This window comes from Rhamphochromis sp. 'chilingali' (genome assembly GCF_963969265.1).
Source record: "Rhamphochromis sp. 'chilingali' genome assembly, chromosome: 10".
In the NCBI taxonomy this organism is placed as follows: Eukaryota; Metazoa; Chordata; class Actinopteri; order Cichliformes; family Cichlidae; genus Rhamphochromis; species Rhamphochromis sp. 'chilingali'.
The window spans coordinates 37,981,715-38,005,666 of NC_137937.1; the positions used below are offsets into that span (position 1 = coordinate 37,981,715).

Below are 23,952 nucleotides of genomic sequence, written 5' to 3' on the forward strand. Positions count from 1 at the left end.
GTCCAGCCTTGGCTTCACATAAACACAAAGTGCAGTCAAATGGGTCAGTTTATGTTGAATCCCCATTGTTTGTGTCTGTGGAGGTTCTCAGGTCATCGTAGTCTAAGGAGATTGGAAAGAAAAGCATCTGGACTTGTTTAAGTTGCTTGAAGATGTTTCACCTTTCATCTGAGAAGCTTCTTTAGTTCTGAATCCCCATTAATATAATTGAGAAAGGCCCCAGATTTTGGCAAACTTAAACTGAGTGTAAGCCAGACGATAACGAACCTCTTCAATATACAAACATGCAATAATCTCACATAACCAAACACTAAACAAAGGAGGTGAAACATTTTTTCTAAACAGTGTCGCTGTGGCTTTTAAAGCCCAAAACATGCTGTGGCAAAAACTGGTCCACCCCAAGGATCGGGTCCCCCGACACAAAGAGAGTAACATAGTGTACGCTGTGAAGTACTAGGAGGATTGCCAGGGTTCATACATCGGGGAGACCACACACCCTCTGGCAAAGAGGATGGCACAACACAGCAGAGCTACCTCGTCAGGCCAGGACTCAATCAATCATTCAATCAATCAATGATGAGGATGTTCACATCCAGGACAGGGAGGAACGCTGGTTTGAGGGCGGAGTCAAGGAGGCCATTTATGTGAAAGGGGAAAGACCATCTCTGAATGGAGGAGGGGCCTAAGGGTCCATCTGTCACCATCGTACAATGCTGTGATTGCAGCCATTCCCCAACTCTCTGTACTGTGTTGGAATTTCTTCCATTATTTGTTGGTCACATTGTTTTATTGTATAAGGCGTAATTATTGAGTGAGCACAGTCAGTTCCTCATATGTGGAAAATAAATAAATGAAAACCTACTTATATAATCTGGGCTTTTTTGTCTTTTGTTTGCATATTTGTTATTATTATTATTTGCTTTATGTATTTTTTTAAAAATATTTTTAATGTATTTTTGAAATGTTTTCAATTTGGTAAAGTCACATAACTTGCTCATGTTTAGTTGACATTGATCAGCTCTTTTTATTAAACTGTGTTGCTCCACACATGTCAGGGAGCTGGGTCTGAGGGACCCAGGGCTCAGGAATAGTTTCTGGACTTGTGTATTTTTGGTGCTGCTGTCCCTCGGTGCATATGTGTGTTTGAGCACCAGTTTACAGGCATCTTCAGGGGGCAGTGTGCAAGGAGTATCATGAGACATGGAGCACGAGCACTGGGAAGAAGACACGGAACGGCAATCGGGGTGCAGGGGGATTCTTTGTTGTGCAATTATTTACGACTGTGGTGGGGCGTGGTCTGCGGTGCTGTGCATGTAGGGCGAGTTAACACACGGGGACTCAGGGGTTGGTGTGTGTTGTGGTGAGAAGTGCTCAATAAAATGGCTCAAAACTATGATTCTTGGACCCGCCGTGCCTTAATTCCACCACAACGACACTGTAAACAAACACACTGTCTGCTTCCAAGAGTCCAGCATTTGGGTCCTCTGTCCCCACAACCCCACGGTCTGCCAGCGCAGACTGTGACAACACATGAGATAAAAATACTTTTCTCAGCAGAACATTTCTTCTTATCTCTCTTTTATCAGGTTCTTAAAAGCACCGAGCATTTTCTGTTGAGCTCACAGGATGTGATCCAACGATGAGTCAGCAAAAATAGAGACGTGAACTGATGGCTGATTTTGTTTTAGCACCTGTGGTTTATGTGCAGCTCACAGTGCCGCTGGGTGTTGTTTGACACTTTTGGCAACACATCATAGAGCCTTGGTCACCAACAGGCGGGCTGCAGTTCAGATCTGAACTCAGATGTTTGATGTTTCTCATTTATTCTCTGCTCCTTCATTGTGAAAATTAATAATAATTATTGCTAAACTGTACTTTCTTTATTTGACATTTGCAGACACTGATACCACTGTTAGGCTACTTCAATATAAATCTTGTATTGAATTATAATGTATGTGGAACTTTATGATCTTCTGAAACCTAACCGGCATTTGTGTGTGGAAGCAAAGAAAGACTTTCATTGCACAGAGAAATGCTTTTTCTTCTTGTACATATGACATGAAACACTTTGAATCTTGAATCTTTGTTTAAGGATATTCTCTCTAACTGGACCTCTTTACATTTGAATTGATTATCCTTATCATTGAGTCCATTGACTTCAGCTGAAATAAAACAGGCGAGCAAGTTGCCAGGCCCACATCTGTGGGTCCTGCTGACCACAGAGTGTCAGGAAGAGTCACAAGTACGGCCACTGCATCAGCATGGTCTGTTCTTTCTCTTCCGGCAGGCAGAAGGAGCCACCACAGGGGTGACTCAGCCTCAGTCAATGGCAGCTACACCAGAGGTGACCCAGTCTCAGCCAGTAGCTGGGACATCACAAGGCAGCATAACTACACAGAGTGTGACTTTGCGTCCTCTTTCGCATTTCAGCCCAGAAGGAGCTCTGGAAGAAGCTCAACCTGAGGCTCCTCGGAGTGCAGAACGGGTCAGCCAGGAAGTGGCACCCAGGATTCATGGACTTCTCTATCAGTTTCTCCAGCACTCGTCTGGCACAAGGAATGAGACAACAACCTGTAACCAATATTCCCATGAAAGTAACAAGAGAAAACATGGCAGACATAAACACACCCTTCCATTGGCCAAACACAGATGTCACCCAGTTCTCCGGCGCATTATTGACTCCCGAATGTTCATGCATAGTTTTGGACAACGTTTTCAAACCCTCCAGAGCCCTGGTTACAGAGCCATCTGGAGCAGTGTTGTTGGGAATGAAAGTACAACACATGTCACCAAACATGGCACATACACATCAATGTGCGCGTGTCATGTTGTGGTATAGCTTTTACCTTACTCCCTATAGGCATCAGTGGTGCCTCTAACCGCACCATAGCACATGTCCCCACACTCCCCAAAGGGTGTGATGTCCACAGTAATAATACAACCACTTCTAGCCCATGTACCTATTATGGTGTTTGTGTCACTTCCATTATTTGTGGTCCTTCCCATGAGAGTATTTCACACTGTCCGTTGAGAATTTAAAGCATGTGTAATTATTTTGTTTGGGTATAAATGATCCTACCTGTGTGCGCTTGTCAATTGGTGGATATAAACTTGACAGTGTGGTGCACTCTCCTGTGGACACAGCTTCTCTAGTCAGCCTCAACATACAATTATAACCCCACTCATCCTCTGGATACAGAGGCGCAGGTTCAGTGGACAAACGAGGCCTAGCTGTGGCACAGGCAACACAATCATCTACATGCTGTTCCCTATTTTGAGCCACCCAGTCCAGCCAGAGATTACGTTCAATTAAATCTTGTGGTTTCAGGCGAGTGTAGTTGACTACAACTACCTTTCTATCTGAGTTTTGGTTACCTTTTATGTCCCATTACCCCTTACTACAGGCTTTGTTGGATTAGCTTTTTTAAGAAAATTAACTTTTATTAACCCCTTTGGATCTGTCCCTGCAGTCTCCACACCCAGAACGAGATATATGGAGTTTTTTTTGGGTTTTTTTTTAGATATACAATTTTTATTCGTTATCAAGAGTAGCACAAAACATGACAACCAAACAGAAAAGAAAAGAAAGAAAAGAAAGAGAGAAAAAAAATTACACATCCACACACACACACACACACACACACACACACACACACACACACACACACACACACACACACACACACACACACACAAAACACATTTTCACTCAATTACCCACAGATATAGAAAGAGAAAAAGATAAACTCTAAGAATGAATTGTCCTTTACACTTACTTCCTATTTAACTGAGAACATCTTAATCGCAACCACCCCCCCTCAACAGTTGGGACAAAACATTTGGCAAATAAGAAAGCAAAGGGGACCAAACATTGAGAAAGAGACCCTCATTTCCTCCTAAAATAGCAGCAGTTCTTTCGTGAGGAATAACTTTAAATAATTGAGTGAAAACATGTTTTGTGTGTGTGTGGATGTGTAAAAATTTTTTCTCTTTCTTTTCTGTTTGGTTGTTATGTTTTATGCTATTCTTGATAACGAATAAAAATTGTATATCATAAAATGCCTGGGCTGATTTTTTGTCCCAGCCCTGCTTATGACTCATTCATGTCATTGAGATATGTCTCCGGTATCAGCTACCACTGTTTCCTTCTCAGGAGTTTGGGATCGCAGTGCAGGACTACTTAAGCAGTCTGGCTTTTGTAGAATGTTTTATGTCTTGATATTTTTTGCTTTGTGTTTTTTTTTTATTCCCTTCTGTTTTTATTATTATTATTCATTTAATATATTTTCACATGTTTTAAATTTTTTGGTCAGTCCAGTGAAGCAATTTGTTACTTTGGTTCTGAAGGAACAGAACAGAAATATATCATTAATATTAATCCTCAGCGTCCTGCTCCTCTGCAAACCTGTCAGACTTCAGTTTATAGGGTGATTAGCAGCTCTTTATTACACCACACATGCAAACACTTCCTTCTTGTTCTCATGCAGATCATTTCTTCTTCTCTTTTCTTTATCAGGTGTGAAATGCTCTGAAACTCAACGACTCAGAGTTTCTATGTTGAGCTCACAGGATGTGATCTCACCCTCAGTCAGACAGTAAAAACAGACCAATGGGAAATGAGATGTGCTGATATTGTTTTAACACCTGAGGTCACATTTATCATAAATAATATTAACTATGCTGTTCTAAACTTTAAATAAAGAAGGCTGCTGGAATAATAATGAGATAAACAAAGACACAGAGTTGATGGAGATGCTGAAATCATGACTTTATGGATGTGCTGGATGTCAGAGATCCTCTGAAACAATGAAAGAAAGAGAGGAGGACGGAAATGTGTCTTTTTATTCATGCGTTCAGCTTTATTAGAAAGTTAGAGAAATATCATTGTTGGTTTTTAAGCACAAATAATTGGAATGAGAAATGAACAAATGAGAAAGCGTGCAAAAAAAAGAAAGAATATAATACAGGAGGTGGTGAATCTCTCTGAAGAGAGCAAAATGAAAATAAGTCCTGCAGCAGGAATTTGCAGCTTGTTTCAGGAAGCTGATTTACCCCCCCCCCCCAGATGGTTTGGGGTCCAGTTAATGTTTGTGCCACATTGTGCCTGCTTTAAGTTCCTTCAATGGCAGTAATGGACTAACCAACAGAGGGCTGCTATCATACTGTATATGCGCAGAGTGTGTAACAATTATTGCAAAGCAGAAGCTAAAATATAATGAAATGTAAGAGAAACACTAAAATGATCAAATGCAGAATGGTCTACAGACACAGCACTGACAGATTTGCCATAAACCATCAAAGGTTCTCATCTTGCTCGTGCAGACTGACGCCTGTGCTTTCATGACATTCAGAATGATTTCATTGTCTTCTTGATCCACTTTAGTTGTTTCCTTGAGACAAACGAGTAGACTCCAGGTTTTTTAATGACACCACAACCCCGTCCGAAAGAAGTGACTCCAACCAGCGCTCCATCGCACAACAGCGGCCCTCCTGAATCCCCCTGCAGCAAGAACAAACACATGACAGTGTTTCAGGTGTTGAGCTGAATGAACATTTACTTCAAACAAGGAAAAATACATGTATTCTTCATACGTACCTGACAGGTATCAGCGACGTTTGTACCATCTGAACCAGCACATATCATGTGTTTGGTGATCTCAGGTCTGTGGTTGTAATAATCACGAGAGTTGCACTTCTGCCTGCCGACCACAGTCACATTGACAGACTTGAGGACGTCTGATGGTCGTTTTGTTTCGGTTCGTCCCCATCCAGCCACCAGACACCTGCTGCCAGCTGCCGGGTCTCTCACAGTGTTGCCAAACTTGAGCCACTTCACTGCCCTGGTCAGAGTCACTGGTTCCTGAAGCTAAAAAAAGAAACACCGAGTGACACTGATGTAGTAACTTTACAGAGTTGGTCTTAAAGCTTATATTTATGCAGCACTGTGCTAAAGTCTTGAACCGTCATCTATTTGCATGTTTTACTTTGAAAATGGGAAATATGTGCAGTATTATTGAAACGTAGACATACACAGACATACGTCATGTAAGGTAAAAACAAATGCATTAATCCTGTTGCATTTTTACTTGACTTGTTTTTGGGGATTAGTTTACCACCTTACCTTCACCAACATGAGGTCGTTGCCCTTGGTTACATGGGTATAGTTGGGATGTGGAAAAAGTTTCTCAACCTCTCGGATCTGCTTTGAATCTTTTTCCGTTTTCCTGATGGAGTGCGCTCCCAGGACCACCTTATACATACTGTCAAAGAAAAGTTACACATTTAGAGGGTTAACAGATCAGGAGTTTCTATAAGAATAATCATATTAATGCTATTAGTGTATATATTAATACATCTGGCTGTGTAATGGCTGTTACTAAGTCTCTGATGATCATTAGAGACTTAACAACATCGTAGCATCGTATTTCCTCCAGCTGAAATACAAACTTCAACAATATAAAATATTATAAATCAAGAATAAGAAAAAAATAAGAATTCAATAATATAAAATGTTTTAAGAGTTGTAAATATCTGTACAGTTCTTGGCTTAAACAGCTTGACATGTAAAATTATAGAAACGTGTGTGTTTTGACCTTTGAAGACTCTGGATCGATTTTACTTCCTACTTTCTTGGTCCAGCTCTGGAGCAGCTGGAACACCTTAAAACGTTCAGCTTTACTATTTAAAAGGCAGATTTTCTTCATGTGTGAATGTAATGAAAGCTGAATTAGAGAAACATTTATTTTTTAAAATACATTTATGATGTGATAAACCTCTGTTTTCATTCAAGCTGTTGTCTTTCACACATTTCATGAAGACAAACTTTGAGTGGTTTCCACAAACACATTCACCTGTTTGGTTTCTGTCTATAATGTAAGAAAACAAGAATATAAGATGAGGAAAGACATGTAGATATAGCAACGGGCCCAAATGTTTGTACTGACCTTCGCAGTAAAATGATAAGCAGCATTGTGTTATAGAAATGTCATTTTTAATGCACTCACTCTAAACCAGTATGTATTAGTAGAGTGAGTGCATGGACATTACAATTTATCACAATTAACAAAGGAGACAATGTTTCACACTGTCTGTAAAAAATAAATAATGTAATTTTATTTTTTAGAAAAAAAATAAGAAAAAATTAAAAGTTCATGTTCCTACCGAGTGCAGTGGGCAGCCGTCAGCACCCACTGTGGATGGATCAATGTCCCTCCACACGAAGACAGTTTACCTCTTATATAAGCCATGAAAGGCAGCGAGTGCGGCTCGACTTCTTTCCCTTGAATGATCTCAGAACCGTGACCTGAAACAAAAAGAAAATATCCAAAAACATAAATCAGCACATGATCAAGTCAAGAACAGATGAGTGGAAAAACACTCTGCACCAAGATATCAGCAATGTGTTCTTTGTTGTTTACATAACACAATCATTCATTAAAGCCCAATAGAAACGTTACTCACCTGGCTGTGTGATGAAGAGGAGCACGCACGAGAGGAAAAGACCGAAACTCCTCAGGCAGAACATTTTTCCTGGCTGTGGTAGATCAGATGTTGAATGCAGTGAAACCCGCTGTGATGAATCACACACAAAACTGAGGAGTGCTGATGTTGTTCTAATGCCTGTGCTCAGACTGGTCATAAGTGATGACCTTAAGCTCTTTTTATATCGTGCATTATCTCACATCAAATCTTGGTGCAACACTTTGAGCAACACGTATGAATGTTTCTAGCAACAGCTCACAGTTTCAGTGGGTGTGTGTCCACACTGTCAGTTACACTCATGAGTGTTTCTAAATGCCCCATTTTAATTAGAATATTTATGAAAGTAAATGATCTGAAAGGACAGAGCGTACAAACTACTGACCAATACTTCAGAATACAATAACTGAACTCTATTTCCCTCAATCAGCCACACTAATTATTTGATCCTCTGCTGAAACTGATTACAGATTACTCATTAAGTGTATGAAGCACACCGATCCACTGAATCAATTCACTCCATGCTCACCTCCTATCACCGTGGGTAAGACCGAAGGACATCAGGGACACGACTGAAGACGTACACTGGGATAGACAACAAGATCATCAGCGATAAGCTTGGTGAGAAGGTGACAAGTGTTGGTGTGATTATTCAGAAATGGAGAAATGTCACTTCCTCAGCCTCTCTATGAACCCGATTACAAGCAAAGACTCTTCAAACGCACCACAGCAGCTTCTAACTTCTCCTTTTCTCCCTGCAGACGCTCCGGGTGTATTCCTACAAACTGTGTTCCTGCCAGCAGCTCTCCTTCACTCAGAGAAACCATCACTGCTTTTAATACAACTGCAGTCAGCTGGAGTCTGCTATGAGCTCACTTCAAGCTTAAACATTGTGAGTTTAGTCTCTGTAATAAAAGAATTTACCAAATATGAAATAAAGTTGTTCTTAAATTAAAGGCATAAACATTAAAATCTGACTCTGTGTGTGAGAGAGATGGATGGATACAGTATCTCACAAAAGTGAGTACACCCCTCACATTTTTCATGGGACAACATTGAAGATGTGACACTTTGCTACAATGTAAAGTAGTCAGTGTACAGCTTGTATAACAGTGTAAATTTGCTGTCACCTCAAAATAACTCAAACACAGCCATTATTGCCTAAACCAAGCAAAGGTGGCAGCAACAAAAGTGAGTACACCCCTAAGTAAAAAAGGTCCACTGTCTCATACTCTTATGTGATTGGGAGTCACTTGGGAAGGCAGTGTAGTAACATCCATTTCATTCAAAGGTGTGGACGGAAACAAAGCAAAACCTAAACTGGAGAAAAAACACAACACAGAACTGAAATGGCAAAGCAGGCAGACGCAGGTAGATGACACAGAACGAACACAGACGACAGAGGGAGACAACCCGGCAACAGGCAGGAGAACACACAGGGCTTAAATACACACAGCAGTAATCAGGGGATGGGAGACAGGAGGGAAGCACACCTGGGTGAAATCATGACTGACGAGGCAGGTGAAACGTAAGCTGAACACACTCACATAAGAAAAGGACCTTCAGAACAAGACAGGAACACATACACGTAATGACACAACACACACAAACAACAGAACATAGGAACACGAAACATGAAAAAAGGACAGTACAACACCCCAGAATAACAATAAACTAAAACATAAACATGGAGTCACAGACTCTGGACCATGACAAAAAAAGCTAAACATGAGAGGGTTTTGGACAAAGTGTGTGTTCTCCATTCTTTAAGCATCGGTTCGAGCACCGTTTAAGCACCGGCACCGTTTCAAAATTACCGGTTTGGCACCGGTATCAGACAAAACCTAAACGATACCCATCCCTAGTGTCACTGTCACCTCTAATAGACTGTGTGCACATAGCAGGCTGGTTTTGTCGCTGTAGATCATCCTGGACTGTTTGTCTTCCTGTGTCCTATTTAGACCGTGTTAAAGTTAAAACTGCTCATGTGACAGGATGTGAGTTAGAGTGCCGTTCCTTCTAAAGTTTGGAACATGCAAACGGCCATGAGGGACTCCTTCATTAAACTTTTGCCTAGCAACCTGGACTGAAGCTTACAGCGGGACTAAGGGACCCAAACAGGAAGTTTGCAGCCTGATAAATAAAGGCCCATAAACAGGTGACAAACAACAAACCGGTTGGACTGTGTACAAAACTGAAAGCTGTGAATAATGACAACATCACCTAACATGTCACGGTCCTGGGTCTTTGACCAGAATTTTGATTTTTTTAAATTTATTATTTATTCTTTTGGATGATTTACTTTCACTCTGGTATTTAGTGTTGAGTATGATAGTCTAGTCCAGGGCCGGTGTCCTGCAGGCTTTAGATCTCACCCTGGGTCAACACACCTGAATCACATGATTAGTTCATTACCAGCCTCTGGAGAACTTCATGACATGTTGTGGAGGTCATTTAACCATTTAAATCAGCTGTGTTGGATTAAGGACACATCTAAGACCTGCAGGACACCGGCCCTCGAGGCCTGGAGTTCCCCACCCCTGGACTAGTCCTTAGTTCCTGATGATGTCAGTTCTTTTCTGTGTCCAGTCTGTGTCCGTCATGTCTCCATGTCAGTGTCACGTGTCTTAGTCCTGGTCTCTGTGTTGGTTTCTTTTCTCTCGTCCTGTGTGCATTGTGTCTCTTTACTCTGTAATTAGTTCCAGTTGTCTTCCCACCTGTTAGTCATCGTCTTGTTAGCTGCTGTGTCCTCGGTTTTCTCTGTTCCTTGTTGCATCATCTCTGCTGGCTGTGTGTCCAGTTTTCTCCTTGCCTGAGTTTTTGTATTTCCTGTAACAGCAATGAGGCTTCATTTAATTTGTCTTTGGTTCCTACTCTGCCTGCACACAGTGCACCATGACACAACAGGCTAAAGTAAATGCATAACGCATTATCAGCAAAGTGATCACATTCATATGCAGGGTCAATCATGCAGTTAGAACAGATGGACAGTTTAATGCCTCGAACAGGTTATTGCTCAACAAGCCAGATCTGTCATTGTCGCTCTGCACGAGTGTTATTGTCCTCGTTCTGTTTTTGTTCTCCTCAGAGGTTACAGTTACAGTACACTGGATCGCTCCTTGTGTCTGTATCACTGTGAAACTAAGCTTAGATTGTCATTTTCATTCTGTGCTCTAAAGACTGACACACATCATGTCAGGGTGTTGTTTAAGGATGTTTGTGGTGAGTGATGTGTTCAGGGTCCAGGCCAGGGGACTTCTTGCTCTGTGGCTTGTGGTCATAAAAAAACACTAAAAATGGAGGACTGAAACAATTCCTCATTGCAAAATAATGTGAAAGATTTAGGAGTTTGGTTTGGGCTCGTCGGCAGGTGAGGCCGAGACACACCGGAGCTCCATCAGCTCATCACACCTCCCTGCATCAAAGACTGTGACCCGAGGTTGTGGCTGTGTGTGAGACAAAACTGCAGCCACGTGTTGTTAGAAGTGACAATCGAAAAAAGAAAAGTGTGAAAGAGTGAAGTATGTGGTGCCAAAAAACAGGACGCTTTGAAAGAACCATGAATGAAAGAAAGAGCCACGAGCTTTATTCGAAAGTAGAAAGAATAGAAAATGTGTCAGGACAAATTGTTGTTTTAGGATTGTTTGTTTGTTTTTGTAGCACAAATATTCAAAGAGCAATAAAATACACAAGAATTTATGCTGAAAAATTCAGCATAAAAAAAAACTTCTGGCCACAATCTTTAGTTTCTAACACAGGAGATGGTGACAAACCATGACTGACAGACTGAATAAACTCACTTTGTTTTATGTTCATGGATTATGTGTGATAATTAAAAATAATTGAAAAAGAGAAATTACAAATTAAAATTTGAGTGAAAATAACATCTTTTCACAAATCAGTAAATTGCAGGGTAAAAAAGCTCATTTTCCCCTGTAGAAATGTGAAGATTGCTTTTGGAGCTGTCGTGATCGTTGCGAGGTCATCACACTTATACAGGGTTGTGTATACACGTGTAATTACAACAGCTAAAATGAAAAACAGCAATCCATAAACCATCACAGTGGCTGTGCCTTTTTTAATACTGAATGGCTAAAAAACGTGTTCAGGTCAGTCCAGTTAATGTTCCCGCCTTCAGTTCCTGCAGTGGAAACGACTGACCGTGACAGCACCGCTACATGTGCAGAATGTGAGCAAGCTAGCAGAAACTAAAAAATGAGAAATGATAAAATGGATAATGGTCTACAGAGACATCACCGAGAGATTTAACATGAAAGCATCAAAGATTCTTCTCTTGCTCGTAGAGACTGACGCCTGTGCTTTCATGGATTAATGTCCCTCCACAGGAATATTCACCTGTCACATGAGCCATGAAAGGCAGTGAGTGTGGCTCGACTTCTTTCCCATTGATAATCTCAGAACCACGACCTGAAGCAGAAACCAAACATCAGGACGCATAAATCAGCAGATGATGAAGTGAAGAACAGATGAGTGAAACAAACACAGCACCAACTGCTCTGTAGCACTGAACAATATCAGGAACTTTGTGTTACGCTTGTTTACATGAAGATTTAAATTATCAACAAATAAATTAAATTACAATAGAAAACATCACTCACCTGGCTGGATGATGAAGAGGAGCACGCATGAGATGAGAAGACTGAAATTTTTCCGGCAGGACATTTCTTCTTCTTCCTCCTTTGATCTGTTGAATGCACTGAAACCCACTGTGATGCTTTATGTGCTGAGCTGAGGGGGCGTGGTCTGAAAATGGTGGGTAAGATAAATGGGGACACACACACACACACACAGTAATCGCTCACACACTTCTATACAAAGTGTTTTATTATTCTGATTATGAAATAGTATCAATACTATGAACAAGCACAAGTTAAACCACGCCCACAAAATATAGCAGAGAGCCCCGTCTCGTGAGCCCAGAGTTATTTACTCCAAGAAATCTTTGAGGCTGAATCTCATTTACAGTCATGTTGAGTTACATTTAGAGCAGAAGTGACAACAAGCACAACATATAACAAAAAAAACAAAAACAAAAAAAAGAACACACAAATGAACACGAACATGTGACTCATGTGCAACAACAGAGTGACATTAAAAACAGTTCTCCTCTCGCTCTTTTGGTCTGTGTCACTGAAAATGATACCTCAAAGGTTTCTACAAACTGTGTTCGAGAAAAAAAAAGGATAAAAAGGAGACAGCTTGAAACAAATGAAAGAGCATTTCTGGAAGTAAATGATGACAAAAGACGCAGTGTCCTAATATTTACAGACGTTGTCAACACAGTTTCACCAAAGGTTGCAAAACTATATCGCTGACAGTTTTTCCCCCAATCGAGCTGCCACAGAAATGCTGCTGCGGTTCTTTTTAAATTGACATTGAAATTGAAAGCCTTTGTTGTCATTATACACAGTTTAACGAAATTGGAAACAGCTCTATAAAAGTGCACACATGCTTATAGCACATTATAAAAACTATACAATAATTTAAATATACACTTTTGCCTTCCTTCAGACAGGTTTGCTTAATTGTTTTGCTTCGGTGGTTTCTTAAGCTCAGAAAGAGTTAAAACAAAATAATATATAATTATATAAGGTGACAACAGGCATGGGCAATTATTAGCTTTAAATGATTTCTTTGAACTTTTCCTTTTTCAGGGTGGAATTATTATACAACGTACATTATTAGTGTCTTTAAAAGTCGCAGTGTCACAAGTTTACACACTAATGTTTTTTTCTCGAGGAGTGTGAAGAGCACAACCAGCCTCGCTCCTCTCAGCCAAAACCAGTACAGTTATAAGAACAAGAACCTTTACAGAATATAGACCAGTGTTCAAACGGTAACATGCTACTTATGGACTTTGTACATGTGTGAAACCGCTTGGGCAGCGGTTGTCCTTCTCTCCCGGATCGGCTGGAACTTTCTTTTGGTGCCTTCCCAGCTTTGACAAAAGTCCAGCTGGGATAACCACATTTCTCCCAGCTGGACATCTACAAGCTGACGTGTACCATAAACCTACACATACAGATCAGTATCTTTGTCTCATCATCCACTGGAGCACAAACTGGGTGTCATCAGGACGCTACAACACAGAGCGAACATCATGCCCACAGACACAGCAGCCAGGGAGGCAGAAGAACATCAAGAAGGCCCTGAGTAAATGTGGTTTGGAGTGTCTGGACGTCTTTAAGTTGCTTAAAAAAAACCCAAAAAACTAACAAGCACGACATCCCAGTGTACTTCAGACCCAGCCATACACTCAGATAAAACAAAACGCCAAAACACAGACTTAACAATGTGGTGTATGCTGTACAGTGCAGTGAGGAATGCCCAGACCTCTACATTGGAGAGACCAAACAGCCACTTCACAAGCGCATGGCACAACACAGAAGAGCCACCTCCACAGGACAAGACTCAGCAGTCCATCTGCATCTTAAGGATAAAGGTCACTCTTTCGAGGATGCCAATGTTCACATTTTGGACAGAGAGGACAGATGGTTTGAAAGAGGAGTGAAAGAAGCATCTATGTCCACTGTGAGCAACCATCTTTGAACAGAGGCGGGGTTTACGACACCAACTCTCTGCCATCTATAATCCAGTTTTGAGATCCCTCCCAGATGCCTTAACGCCCACTCACATCCTGGGCCATCTGACCTCAGGAATTCGCATGATAAGGTGGAGCCAGGTTTCACAATGAACACACCCAAAACTCTGGCTGATTGAGACCCACACCCAGTTTCACACCTTGACTCAGGCGATTAGAGGATCATCAGGGGTCCTTTTGTCCCTCTGTGGGGGGAAACTCCCACTAGGTTTATATCTGGGACTCTCCACCATTTGACCTTAGAACTGAAGAAGCTTCTCGGATGAGAGGTGAAACGTCTTCAAGCAACTTAAAGAAGTCCAGACGCTTTTCTTTGCAAGTCCTAATATTGACAAAGAATTGTTGTTGACACGTTCGTTTCACTAAAAGGTTGCAAAACAATACGGTTTACAGACGTACAGATATGTCGCCAGCTTCAGGCAGTTTGCTTCAGTGGTTTCTTGGGCTAAGAACAGTAAGACATTAATTATGTGGGAAATAGGTCCAGTGATTATTTAAAAACTATGTAAGGCTAAGGGGGTTAGGGTGCAAAATGTTGAATTTATTTGGGATTTTCTTTAATTCACACAGGATCAAATTTGTACATATTCAGTTAGAATATTGATATAATGTATGCATGAGGGTGGGCATGCATGTTTGTGTCTGTGTGTGCCTCCTCAGCTCTTCCCACGAGGGTGGCACGGATGCCCCTCCGGTGGTCCTCATTGGGCTCTCGCACTCTGGGGCCTCTGGATGTCTGGGCCCTGGATCTCCTCCATGCCTGCTTCATGCCCTGGGGGGCGGGGCTATGGCTCTCTACATCCTCTAGCAGACCATTACATGGGGAAACCTTTTGAATACAAGCGCGCTGATCCACACAGGTGTGCACACGGGTGTTCACTGTTCATAGACATAAACTACACCTTTATTGGCTGCTACTTCAAGGCACATTGTGCGCTGTCGGTCCTGCGTGCTGCACAACAACATTCAATATTTAGTATTTACTGCTGTTTACACTTAGCTAGATTAATGTGATGGTGTTGTGTTTAGTATGTTGCTCTGTTTTTTTTTTTGCTTGTTTTCTTGTCTTTTTCTCTCTCAACAGCTGATCCAGGAGATTTTTTTCTCCCCCCCTCTCTCTCTGTCCCTCTCCCCTTCTGTTTTTCCTTTCCTTCCTCTCTCCCTTTCCTATCCCTCACTCATGTCTGTCTCGTCTGTAACAACTGAAAATAAAATAAATAATAACAAGAAAAAAAAGAATATTGATATAATGTTATTATTATAAGAAGCCTTACTGGGTTGTAAATTCTGTTTCACTGCTACATTGAACCATTTAGTGACAGCACAAAGACCGAGAGCGTTAGAAGGAGTGGGAGCTTGATGAAGTCAGCAAAGGGAGAGAGAGAGAGAGAGAGGAAAAAACAGATAAACGGGTAAGACTTTTAAAAAGCCGACAAAATTATAAAGCCAAGATAGTTTTGCCCACATTCATTGATGACTTCAAATTCTCAATTTAGCATATGAATGAAATTAGCATTTAACAGGATTCACTTTAAGCATGGCTTGAACAGGTTGGCTGCAAAATATTTTCTCACTGGACTCTGCATACTGCTGTGGCCTGAAACCATGTGGTGAAGTTACACAAGTCAGCAAGTGAAGTAACACTTCAGATGTGATGCATGGAGGCACAGAGTGTTAGGAGTATGTGAGCCTGGAGTAAACATTTAAAGCCAGTTTATTTTCTCTTTATTTTACTTCCTGTAGGATCCTCTGACAGGATCAGGCATATCAGTCCACGTCTTCCAAATGAATTATCAGCTCACCAAAAGTTTTATCAGCATGTTTAAATGACATTAAAGCCTGGAGCGCCTTATTTGTTTTATGAGAGGGAGGCTGAGGTCCTGATCCTCAGACTCAGTTGTTCCCACAATGCAACAAAATTGGACCTGTGGCCAATCACATCCTTCTGTTAAGCCCAGTGTAAAAAACAAACAAAAAAATATTATCATGACGTAACACTGGACAAAGTGATTATTTTTGTTTTAAAGGTTTGAGGTTTGTATCAAATGAGGCTTTTTTAAAGGTTAAACCCTTCTTAGGTTGGTGTAAATCAGGCCTCCCTTTCACATCTTCATTGTTGTTGTTTTAATTATTAATTTTCTGGTTTTACCAGTATTACTGTGAACTGGGTTCAAGCGACACGTTACCCCAAAATTATAGAAAATAGCCCCACCTAGTGGTGAAGCCCAAAAACGGAGTGCCTGTGCCACAGTGAGGGTGATGAAAGTAAAGATGTTAATGATGCCATAAAAACTTAAAGAAGATGAAATTTTGAAAGCGTTGTAGAAGAAACAATGAAATATTGACAGCAGCCTGTTTCATTGCTGTCTGGTTTTATTAGATCATAAAAGATATTTTTGTTTTGATGTTTCTGTCACGGCGTGAGCTATTTGGAGCAGATGGACCCAAAACCGATTCAACACAGACACACAAGATGTACGTGGCAAGAATATATTAGAGTGAGTGAAGAAACGGTAATACACACAAGTGTCTATATACAGGTGACGTACTATAGTGACTCAGTGAAAACAATGACACTGTGGGAATAACTACACAAGAAGACTAGTGACTGGGAAAATCATGTGCAAAGGAGAGGGCAGGAATACATGCTATGAACTAGAACTACTATGGTGGGCACTATCTGGCACTTGGCTGAGAAGAGGGCTGAATGATTACTGCTATAATGTTAACTGAGTGACGTCTCTCACTGTGGCAGGTGCTGGGATACTATGAACACTATGAAACAAGGGCCAGTGCCAACTGGGCCTCTGCAGTCACAGGAGAGGAGTTACGTTGAGACAGGTGGAAATGATTTCTAGAATGTGTTTGTTCAGGCTTACTTGTCAGCAGGTGGAGATTGGTTGGGAAGGAGGCTAGGTCTGGGTGAGTCAGTGAGTGATGAATCCAAATTGGTCCTGACGGTGCATCAGAGAGGCAGGCAGATGAGATGGAGTGGCGATGACTCGTACCTGGGAAGTGGTGGAGTTAGTAGCAGGAATGACCAGCGATCTGACTGAGTTGGTTGTGGGCAGGTTGCGAGCGTTGTCTGTGGATTTAACTGGAGACAGAGAATACAGTGAATACATGTACCAGCAAAAGCAAGTAACGTAAGCGGCCAAACACTAACGGTGATTAGCAGACGTTCAGGCGAAGAGTGCTTGCTGGTCTTAAGTACTGCCACTACAATCTACAGTCTCCACCAGGGCAGGAGACCAGAAACACAGCAGACAGGCATGCCACTCACCCGGACCATGACAGTTTCCAAGCAGAGACATTTGGAATGACTAAGAAACCAACAAGAAAACATGCTCAGAAATGTACATTTGTCCATAAATATGTTCAGAGCCTCGTTTTCAGTTTAGAGCAAACTGTGAAGCTGACTGGATGAACTTTCAGGAGTTTTGTGTGAACATAAAAAAAAAAAAATCCAAGTGACTTCTTCAGTCCCAGCTGACTGCAGGTTTCCACTATCTAAAAGCTAAAACAGATAATATTCTGTTTTAGCTTTCTTAATAGAGGAAGTACATCTGTTTCTTAGTTGTCTGAAAAGAAGCCAATCACTGGGGTAGCCTGTTTTCCTCGCTTTGGCCCAAGCCAGGTTACGCTCATGAATGATATCTGCCAGCTCTTGGGAGAACCAGGGGTTTTCACGACCTTTTATCCTATATCTTCTTAATGGAGCATGTTTATTCACAATTTGCACAAACCCATCCTTAAAGAATGCCCACGCTAATTCTACATCAGGGATCAATCCTATTTTCTTCCAGTCATAGTTTGACAAATCATGATAAAATGCTTGCTCATTAAAATGTTTAAGAGTTCTTTTAAAAATAATACGATGTTGTGACTTGGCCACTTTAGTATTTCTAATAGCAGCAACAACACAGTGGTCACTTAAGTCGTTACAAAAGACACCCAAAGATGAAAATTTACGAGGAACATTTGTCAAAATCAAGTCAATCAAGGTAGACTTTTCGGGGCTTTTGAGATTCGGCTGAGTGGGTAAATTGACCAGCTGGGTTAGACTGATAGAATCACAAAAAGATTTAAAATCATCTGAAACAGTTTTGAGCCAATCCCAGTTAAAGTCACCAGCTAGAACAAGCTCCCCATAATTTAGTCTGGACAGCAAAAGGTTTAAAGAACGCAGAGCTTCTGTGGAGGCAGAAGGGGGTCGATAGCAACAAGCAACTGTTATGCAAAGACCCTTTGCAACATTCACATTCAGAGCCAAAAATTCCAATTGTTTGCAAATTGATTCTGATAGAACTATTGTAGCATCAAATTTTGACTTAACATAAGCAGCAACACCACCACCTTTCTTAAACCTATCGGTGCGATAGATATTGTAGCCAGCCATGCTAACATGTTCATCAGATATATATTTAGACAACCAAGTTTCAGAAATGAGGACAATATCTGCATCTGTTGATTGAACCCAGATCTTGATCATATCCATCTTGGGTAACAAACTGCGCACATTAAGATGAACTATCTTCAGCCCAGGTGAGGATTTAAATTCAGATGGTGTCTGGCTACATTGCAGCTCAGGGCCTGGGTTAGGTTGCACATTACCAGATAAGAGCAGTAGTAAGACGATCAGAAGTCTCTGCTTTGTACTTATTGATTTTGACGTGTGAAATGTTGACACAAAGCAGGATTTTTCGTAACTAATTTTGTAATTGTACAAAGCAAGAAGGCTTTGAAGATGAGGTAAATCTTTCTGTAGTTCAAAATGATTAGTGTCCTGTTCCAAATACATTGGAAATTGTACAGGATGTATAGCAGCAGTGACGCATGTAGATCTGGGAACCATGTCTCGCAGAATGGGGTCACTGTTAAATGTTCTCATCTTAGAAAAATTGAGTGTCCAAAAGTCCCCCACGGCCAATAAGCAAAGTAAAGTTATTAAAAAAGCCATTATCCAAAACACAATGATTGTTGATGCTGAATTAAATAGGCTGCACAAACCTAGGATGGCAAGTAAGGCTCCAGCCAAAAGTTCGGGTCCTGGTGGCTTGCTAGCAGAGGGCTTCTGCTAGCACATTCACCAATGTGGTGTAGAAGGCTTCAATCAACAGCACAGCGCCCGATGTATTGCAGATAAGCTTTTCGAGCAGCACAGGCCTTGGTGTGGTGCTGATGTCTTGCACTAGCAACACAGATGCAGTTTGTTCAGCCGGCAGCAAAGGCCCTGGTGTGGTGCCTATGGGTCCAGACAGCAGAACAGGCCCTGGTGCGGTGCAGATGGCCCCAGCCAGCAGTACAGGCCCTGGGGTGGTGCCTATGGGTCCAGCTGGCAGTGCAGGCCCTGGTGAGGCTCAGTTAGTTTATGCTAGCAGAACAGGCCCTGGTGTGGTGCCTATGGGTCCAGCTAGGCCCTGGTGCGGTGCAGATGGCCTCAGCCAGCAGCACAGGTCCTGGGATGGTGCCGATGGATCCAGCTGGCAGCACAGGCCCCAGTGCAGTGAGATGGCCTCAGAAAACAGCACAGGCCCTGGTTGAGGCTCAGTTGGTTTATGCTAGCAGCACAGGCCCTGGTGTGGTGCAGACAACCTCTGGTAGTAGCAGAGTTTGTTTAAACAATTATTGCACACTTTCTGTAAATCCAGTAAACTTCTTTTCACTTCTCAAATATCACTGTGTGTGTCTCCTGTATGATATATTTAACTGACATTTTTTTTTATTGTAACAACCAACGATTTATACAGGAAAACAATGTCTATTAACAAGGTTGCCCAAACTTTTGCATCCCACTGTATTAGTATATTTTGTCATTAGTATAATATGAAATAAATTCTACATGTGTCAAGTCGTGTGCCAACATTTGCATGTATAATTATAGCAGTGTGTAATATTCTCTTTCTCTAACGAAGAGGCCAGCCACCGTTTACAGAAAGCTGCTCTGCCCTGATCTCATTCTTTCAGTAACTACCCAGAGCTCGTGACCACAGGTGAGGGCAGTGACCTCTGGGTAGTTACTGAAGGAATAATAGTCTGTTGAAAATAAATACTGCATTATTTTTAAAATTGAGGAAAATAGGACCTCAGATTCTTACCCAGTGCAGTGGGCGGCTGTCAGCACCCACTGTGGATGGATTAATGTCCCTTCTTCTTCTTCCCTCTTTGATCAGACGCTGAATGCACTGAAACCCACTGTGATGCTCAGCTTTATGTGCTGAGCTGAGGGGGCGTGGTCTGACATTGGATGAGTAAGATAAACTGACACACCCATCCAAACCCGTCAAGAATTTAGAACAAAAGAAGTCCGCTTAAAAAAATAAAAGAGGATTTGTGGAAGTAAATGATGACAAAAGACAAAATGTCCTAATGTTTACAAAGGACAGTTTTTGATATGGTTTCACCAAAGTTTGCAAAACGATATCGTTGACAGTCTTTCCCAATTTGTTCCCACTTTTTTTCTTTGCCTAACTTGAGACAGTTGCTGTCTTGTTTGCTTCACTGGTTTCTTAAGCTCAGAAACAGCTTAAAAGAAGGAAACATGTTGTTAATGTGAGCAGTAGCTGCAGCGATGTACTGAAACGTACAAATCATCAAACAAATATTAATATTTGACACAGATAACATGAATATATAAATGTCTTGTTATAGCAATGGTTCAGGGCAAAAACTATTAAAACATTGGAACGCCTGTTTATTTCCCCTTAAATGGCGCCACATTTGTAAGGAAAGTTCATTTGTGGGTTGAGCAGCAGAATATTTGGCTTGTGCCAATGAAAAACTTGTCAAATCTTCTCTGCCAATGCCGGACAGCTTATTCTGCTACCGGCTCTGGTTTTGAGCCTGTGGTTTGCATCCTGCAACAGTTTGTGTCCGCTTTAAGCATGCCACGTTTCACTAATGGGCCAGTAGCGGTTTTTGATAGCGGTTTTTGGGCGACACGGGCGGTTGCCCGGGGCGGCATCACGGGCATCGGCAAAAAATAAAAATAAAAAAAATAGCTCGTACTCATACCGACATCAGCCAGCGCATATTGGGAATGTCGCAGGCACCGATTGGTTTTCTATCGCCCATTTGCTGGGAGTAAGGGCGCCCTCCGTTTGCGAGCTGCGCCTGCTGCTTGGGGAGGGGGAGGGGCCGGCTGCTTCCAAATAGAGCACATTTCATTCATAATGTTGTAAATACAAGCCCATCATGTATTCCTGATTTGAATCCTGGGTTGTGTGAAATCCCAGAAATAAACCTTGGACAAAGTGAATCTGTGAACTAAGGTGTAGGTGTGTTAGGTTATGTTGTGGTGATCCTCGAGTTGGGGGATTTGTGTTCCTACACAGCAAATTCAAAAGTGTTGAATGTTTTGGTTTTGGTGTTAATAGTCTTCTTGCAAAAGTAGAGTTAATTTTACTCTAAGCAGAGTCACATTCTTTTAATGTAACTCTGAGGTGTAAAATGATAGTAGTTAAAATCGAGTGTTAAAAATGAGTGTTTCTCTGTCAAATCTGGAGGTGTTACAATGGAAACATTAACTCTTGACCTCTTAACTCTGAACTCCTACAGGGGCTATGACACCAACAGAGTAAATTCACAGACTCCGCCCCCAGCACGGCTCCAATCGAAGCTGAAGTGAAGCCGTTTCAGAACATTTTGCTCTACATATTTGAGTTGTTTGCCATGCTTGGTAAGTCATTTTTTCAAAGATTGTTTCAATTATTATTATGAGCTTTTACTTCTGTGGCTCTTTGGAGTTGAGACAAAGCTGTGTGAAAGGCATTAGCCATGTTGCTCGCTGATAGCATAATATTCTGTTTTAGCTAGCTGAAAGGTATTGTTTGCGGGCAAATACCACAGCCTTGAAAAAAAGCTTGCATGTGAATTTTCAGTCAAACTTTTGGTCAAATACACCTAAAACAATGTCTAGAATGTGAAATGTTGGTATAATGGTGCTACTTGAAGCCTGAAAACGATCGCCCATAAAAAAAAAAAAAAAAAACCGAGCAAACAGCAGTAGCAGACGTCCTGACTGGATTCTACGTTAGCATAGATCCCTCCAGAGTTTTGTGCACACGGTTTAGGTAAAAATGAAAAAGGTTGAGGTTTTACATTTAGTTCAGTATTACCTGTTGCCTGTGTCCTTGTCTTTTGGGAAAATACTTTACACAAGTAATGGCTCAAAGAGGATTCCTTTTTTTTTTTTTTTTTTTTTTTTTACTGTGCTGCAATTGTTTACTGGATTATTTGTGCCATTAATTAGTGTCAACTAATTTTTATTCAATCTCCGCACAGGATATGCTTGTGAAGATGGAATATGGGGGACAGCAGAAGTGCATTGAAGTTCCACAAAGGGATGAATGAAGGACATGCATATTGTATTGAAGAAATAAGTGATGAGAATGCTGTTATTTGCATTTACCATGTCAGACCTTTTGATAAACAAAATTCTAATGAAAGTGAGAACATGTATACTGTTACGTCTTTCAGAAAATGTTTTGAAATTGTGGTGCACAGTTCAGAATAAATGTTTTTCAAAAACCATTGCATCTTTTTAGTAAATGTTTATTTCCAAGAGAAATTTCTAGAAGTTCAGAACAGTAAAATTCCCGCTTTTTAGAATGAATTAGAAGATAACTCTTACGTAGTTAAACTAAAATACTCTTTGAGAGTTAATATATAAACTCTTTACACCAAGTGTTAAATTATCAACTCCAGACAGATTTGGTGTTTAACACTAAATCAGAGTTAACGTACCAACTCTCCAAAAAGAGTTAAATTAACACTCTCTGGTGTGGACCCATATAGACACTTTAATAGTGTTGAAATCAAATCCGACAGTGTTAATTTGGACATGCTGGATTTGCTGTGTACTGGAGTGCAAAATTAAAACCAATGGAAGATGGACAAGAAAAGTTCAAAGCCATCAGGTGCTCAGTTTAGAAAAAAAGAGGAAAAATGAGGAGAAATGAGCAAAAGATGCAGGTAAGCAGATGTGTGATTGGATGATGGCAGGTCATCCTGAACCAGTCAGAATCAGAATACTTTATTAATCCCTGATGAAACTCTGTGGGTTACAGTTGCTCCAAGAAGAAATGGTAAAAATAGTAACAGTAACAGACTAAACTCCAAACAACACATTATGTTACAGATTTTAATATTAATTAGTCAGTGTCAATTGTTGATTTGTCCTGTTCTCATTGTATGATGAATTATGATGGCTGTTTGCATACAATGCATACTCTCTCTCTCTTCATGTGTGTGTGTGTGTGTGTGTGTGGTGGTATATTTGGGGGGGGGGGGGTGCCAGAGGGAGTGTTCACCCAGGGCGGCAAACAGGCTAGGACCGCCACTGCACAGCATTATTTGGAGTGAGCCTTAGTGCCACCTCCAAACTGAAGGCCAGGTTCTAGGTAGGACTGGGAAGTGGGTGTCCCAGAAACATGGGACCACAAAGCATACATTTCATGCACAGCATTTCTAGGCAAAGCCAAGACAGTGGTAGCCTCAGAATCTCATCTCGTGGTGGCTGACAGGGCAGTGAAAATTTCAGGTTTTTATTGTTAATAGTTTTTGAGACATTCAAGTTCAAACATTGCCTCCGATTGTCACGGCTGCCGCAGCAGTCATGTGGAGAAGTGAAGGAGGACCCAAGTTGCAGACAGCAGCGGTGATGCAAGTGAGTTTTTTTTTTTACAGTGAACGATAAATAACAAAAGCGAGGGCAAAACTGAACTGGGGAAAACTACTAACAAACAAAACCTGAAACGATAACTCACAGAATCACTCGCAGGGGAAACATAAGGAGGGAAGGGAAGAGATGAAGAGCAGGGAATGAGGAGCAGAGATGACCAAATAATACA

The 23,952-nt window shown here is 41.3% G+C and overlaps 1 protein-coding gene across 1 annotated transcript; it reads right to left on the bottom strand.

The window, feature by feature from the left end:
* Positions 1–5,070: 5,070 nt before the first annotated feature.
* LOC308404216 (granzyme K-like) lies at positions 5,071–20,253 on the bottom strand. The gene is made up of 10 exons (XM_080894147.1): positions 20,200–20,253; positions 19,112–19,698; positions 16,981–17,198; positions 10,197–10,308; positions 8,009–8,064; positions 7,462–7,534; positions 7,162–7,303; positions 6,122–6,260; positions 5,597–5,866; positions 5,071–5,500 (listed from the first exon to the last, which is right to left on the bottom strand). The coding sequence occupies exons 6-10, from the start codon at positions 7,523–7,525 to the stop codon at positions 5,348–5,350; spliced, it is 768 nt and encodes a 255-aa protein (XP_080750273.1). The 5' UTR covers positions 7,526–7,534; positions 8,009–8,064; positions 10,197–10,308; positions 16,981–17,198; positions 19,112–19,698; positions 20,200–20,253; the 3' UTR covers positions 5,071–5,347.
* Positions 20,254–23,952: the final 3,699 nt, after the last annotated feature.

Excerpts from the sequence above, each read along its gene's own strand:
- LOC308404216 (XM_080894147.1), bottom strand. The coding sequence starts at position 7,525 with ATGTTCTGCCTGAGGAGTTTCGGTCTTTTCCTCTCGTGCGTGCTCCTC. Across the intron at positions 6,261-7,161 it reads ACGGCTGCCCACTGCACTCG|TATGTATAAGGTGGTCCTGG; the intron begins GTAGGAACATGA and ends TTTCTTTGACAG. Across the intron at positions 5,867-6,121 it reads ACGACCTCATGTTGGTGAAG|CTTCAGGAACCAGTGACTCT; the intron begins GTAAGGTGGTAA and ends TTCTTTTTTTAG.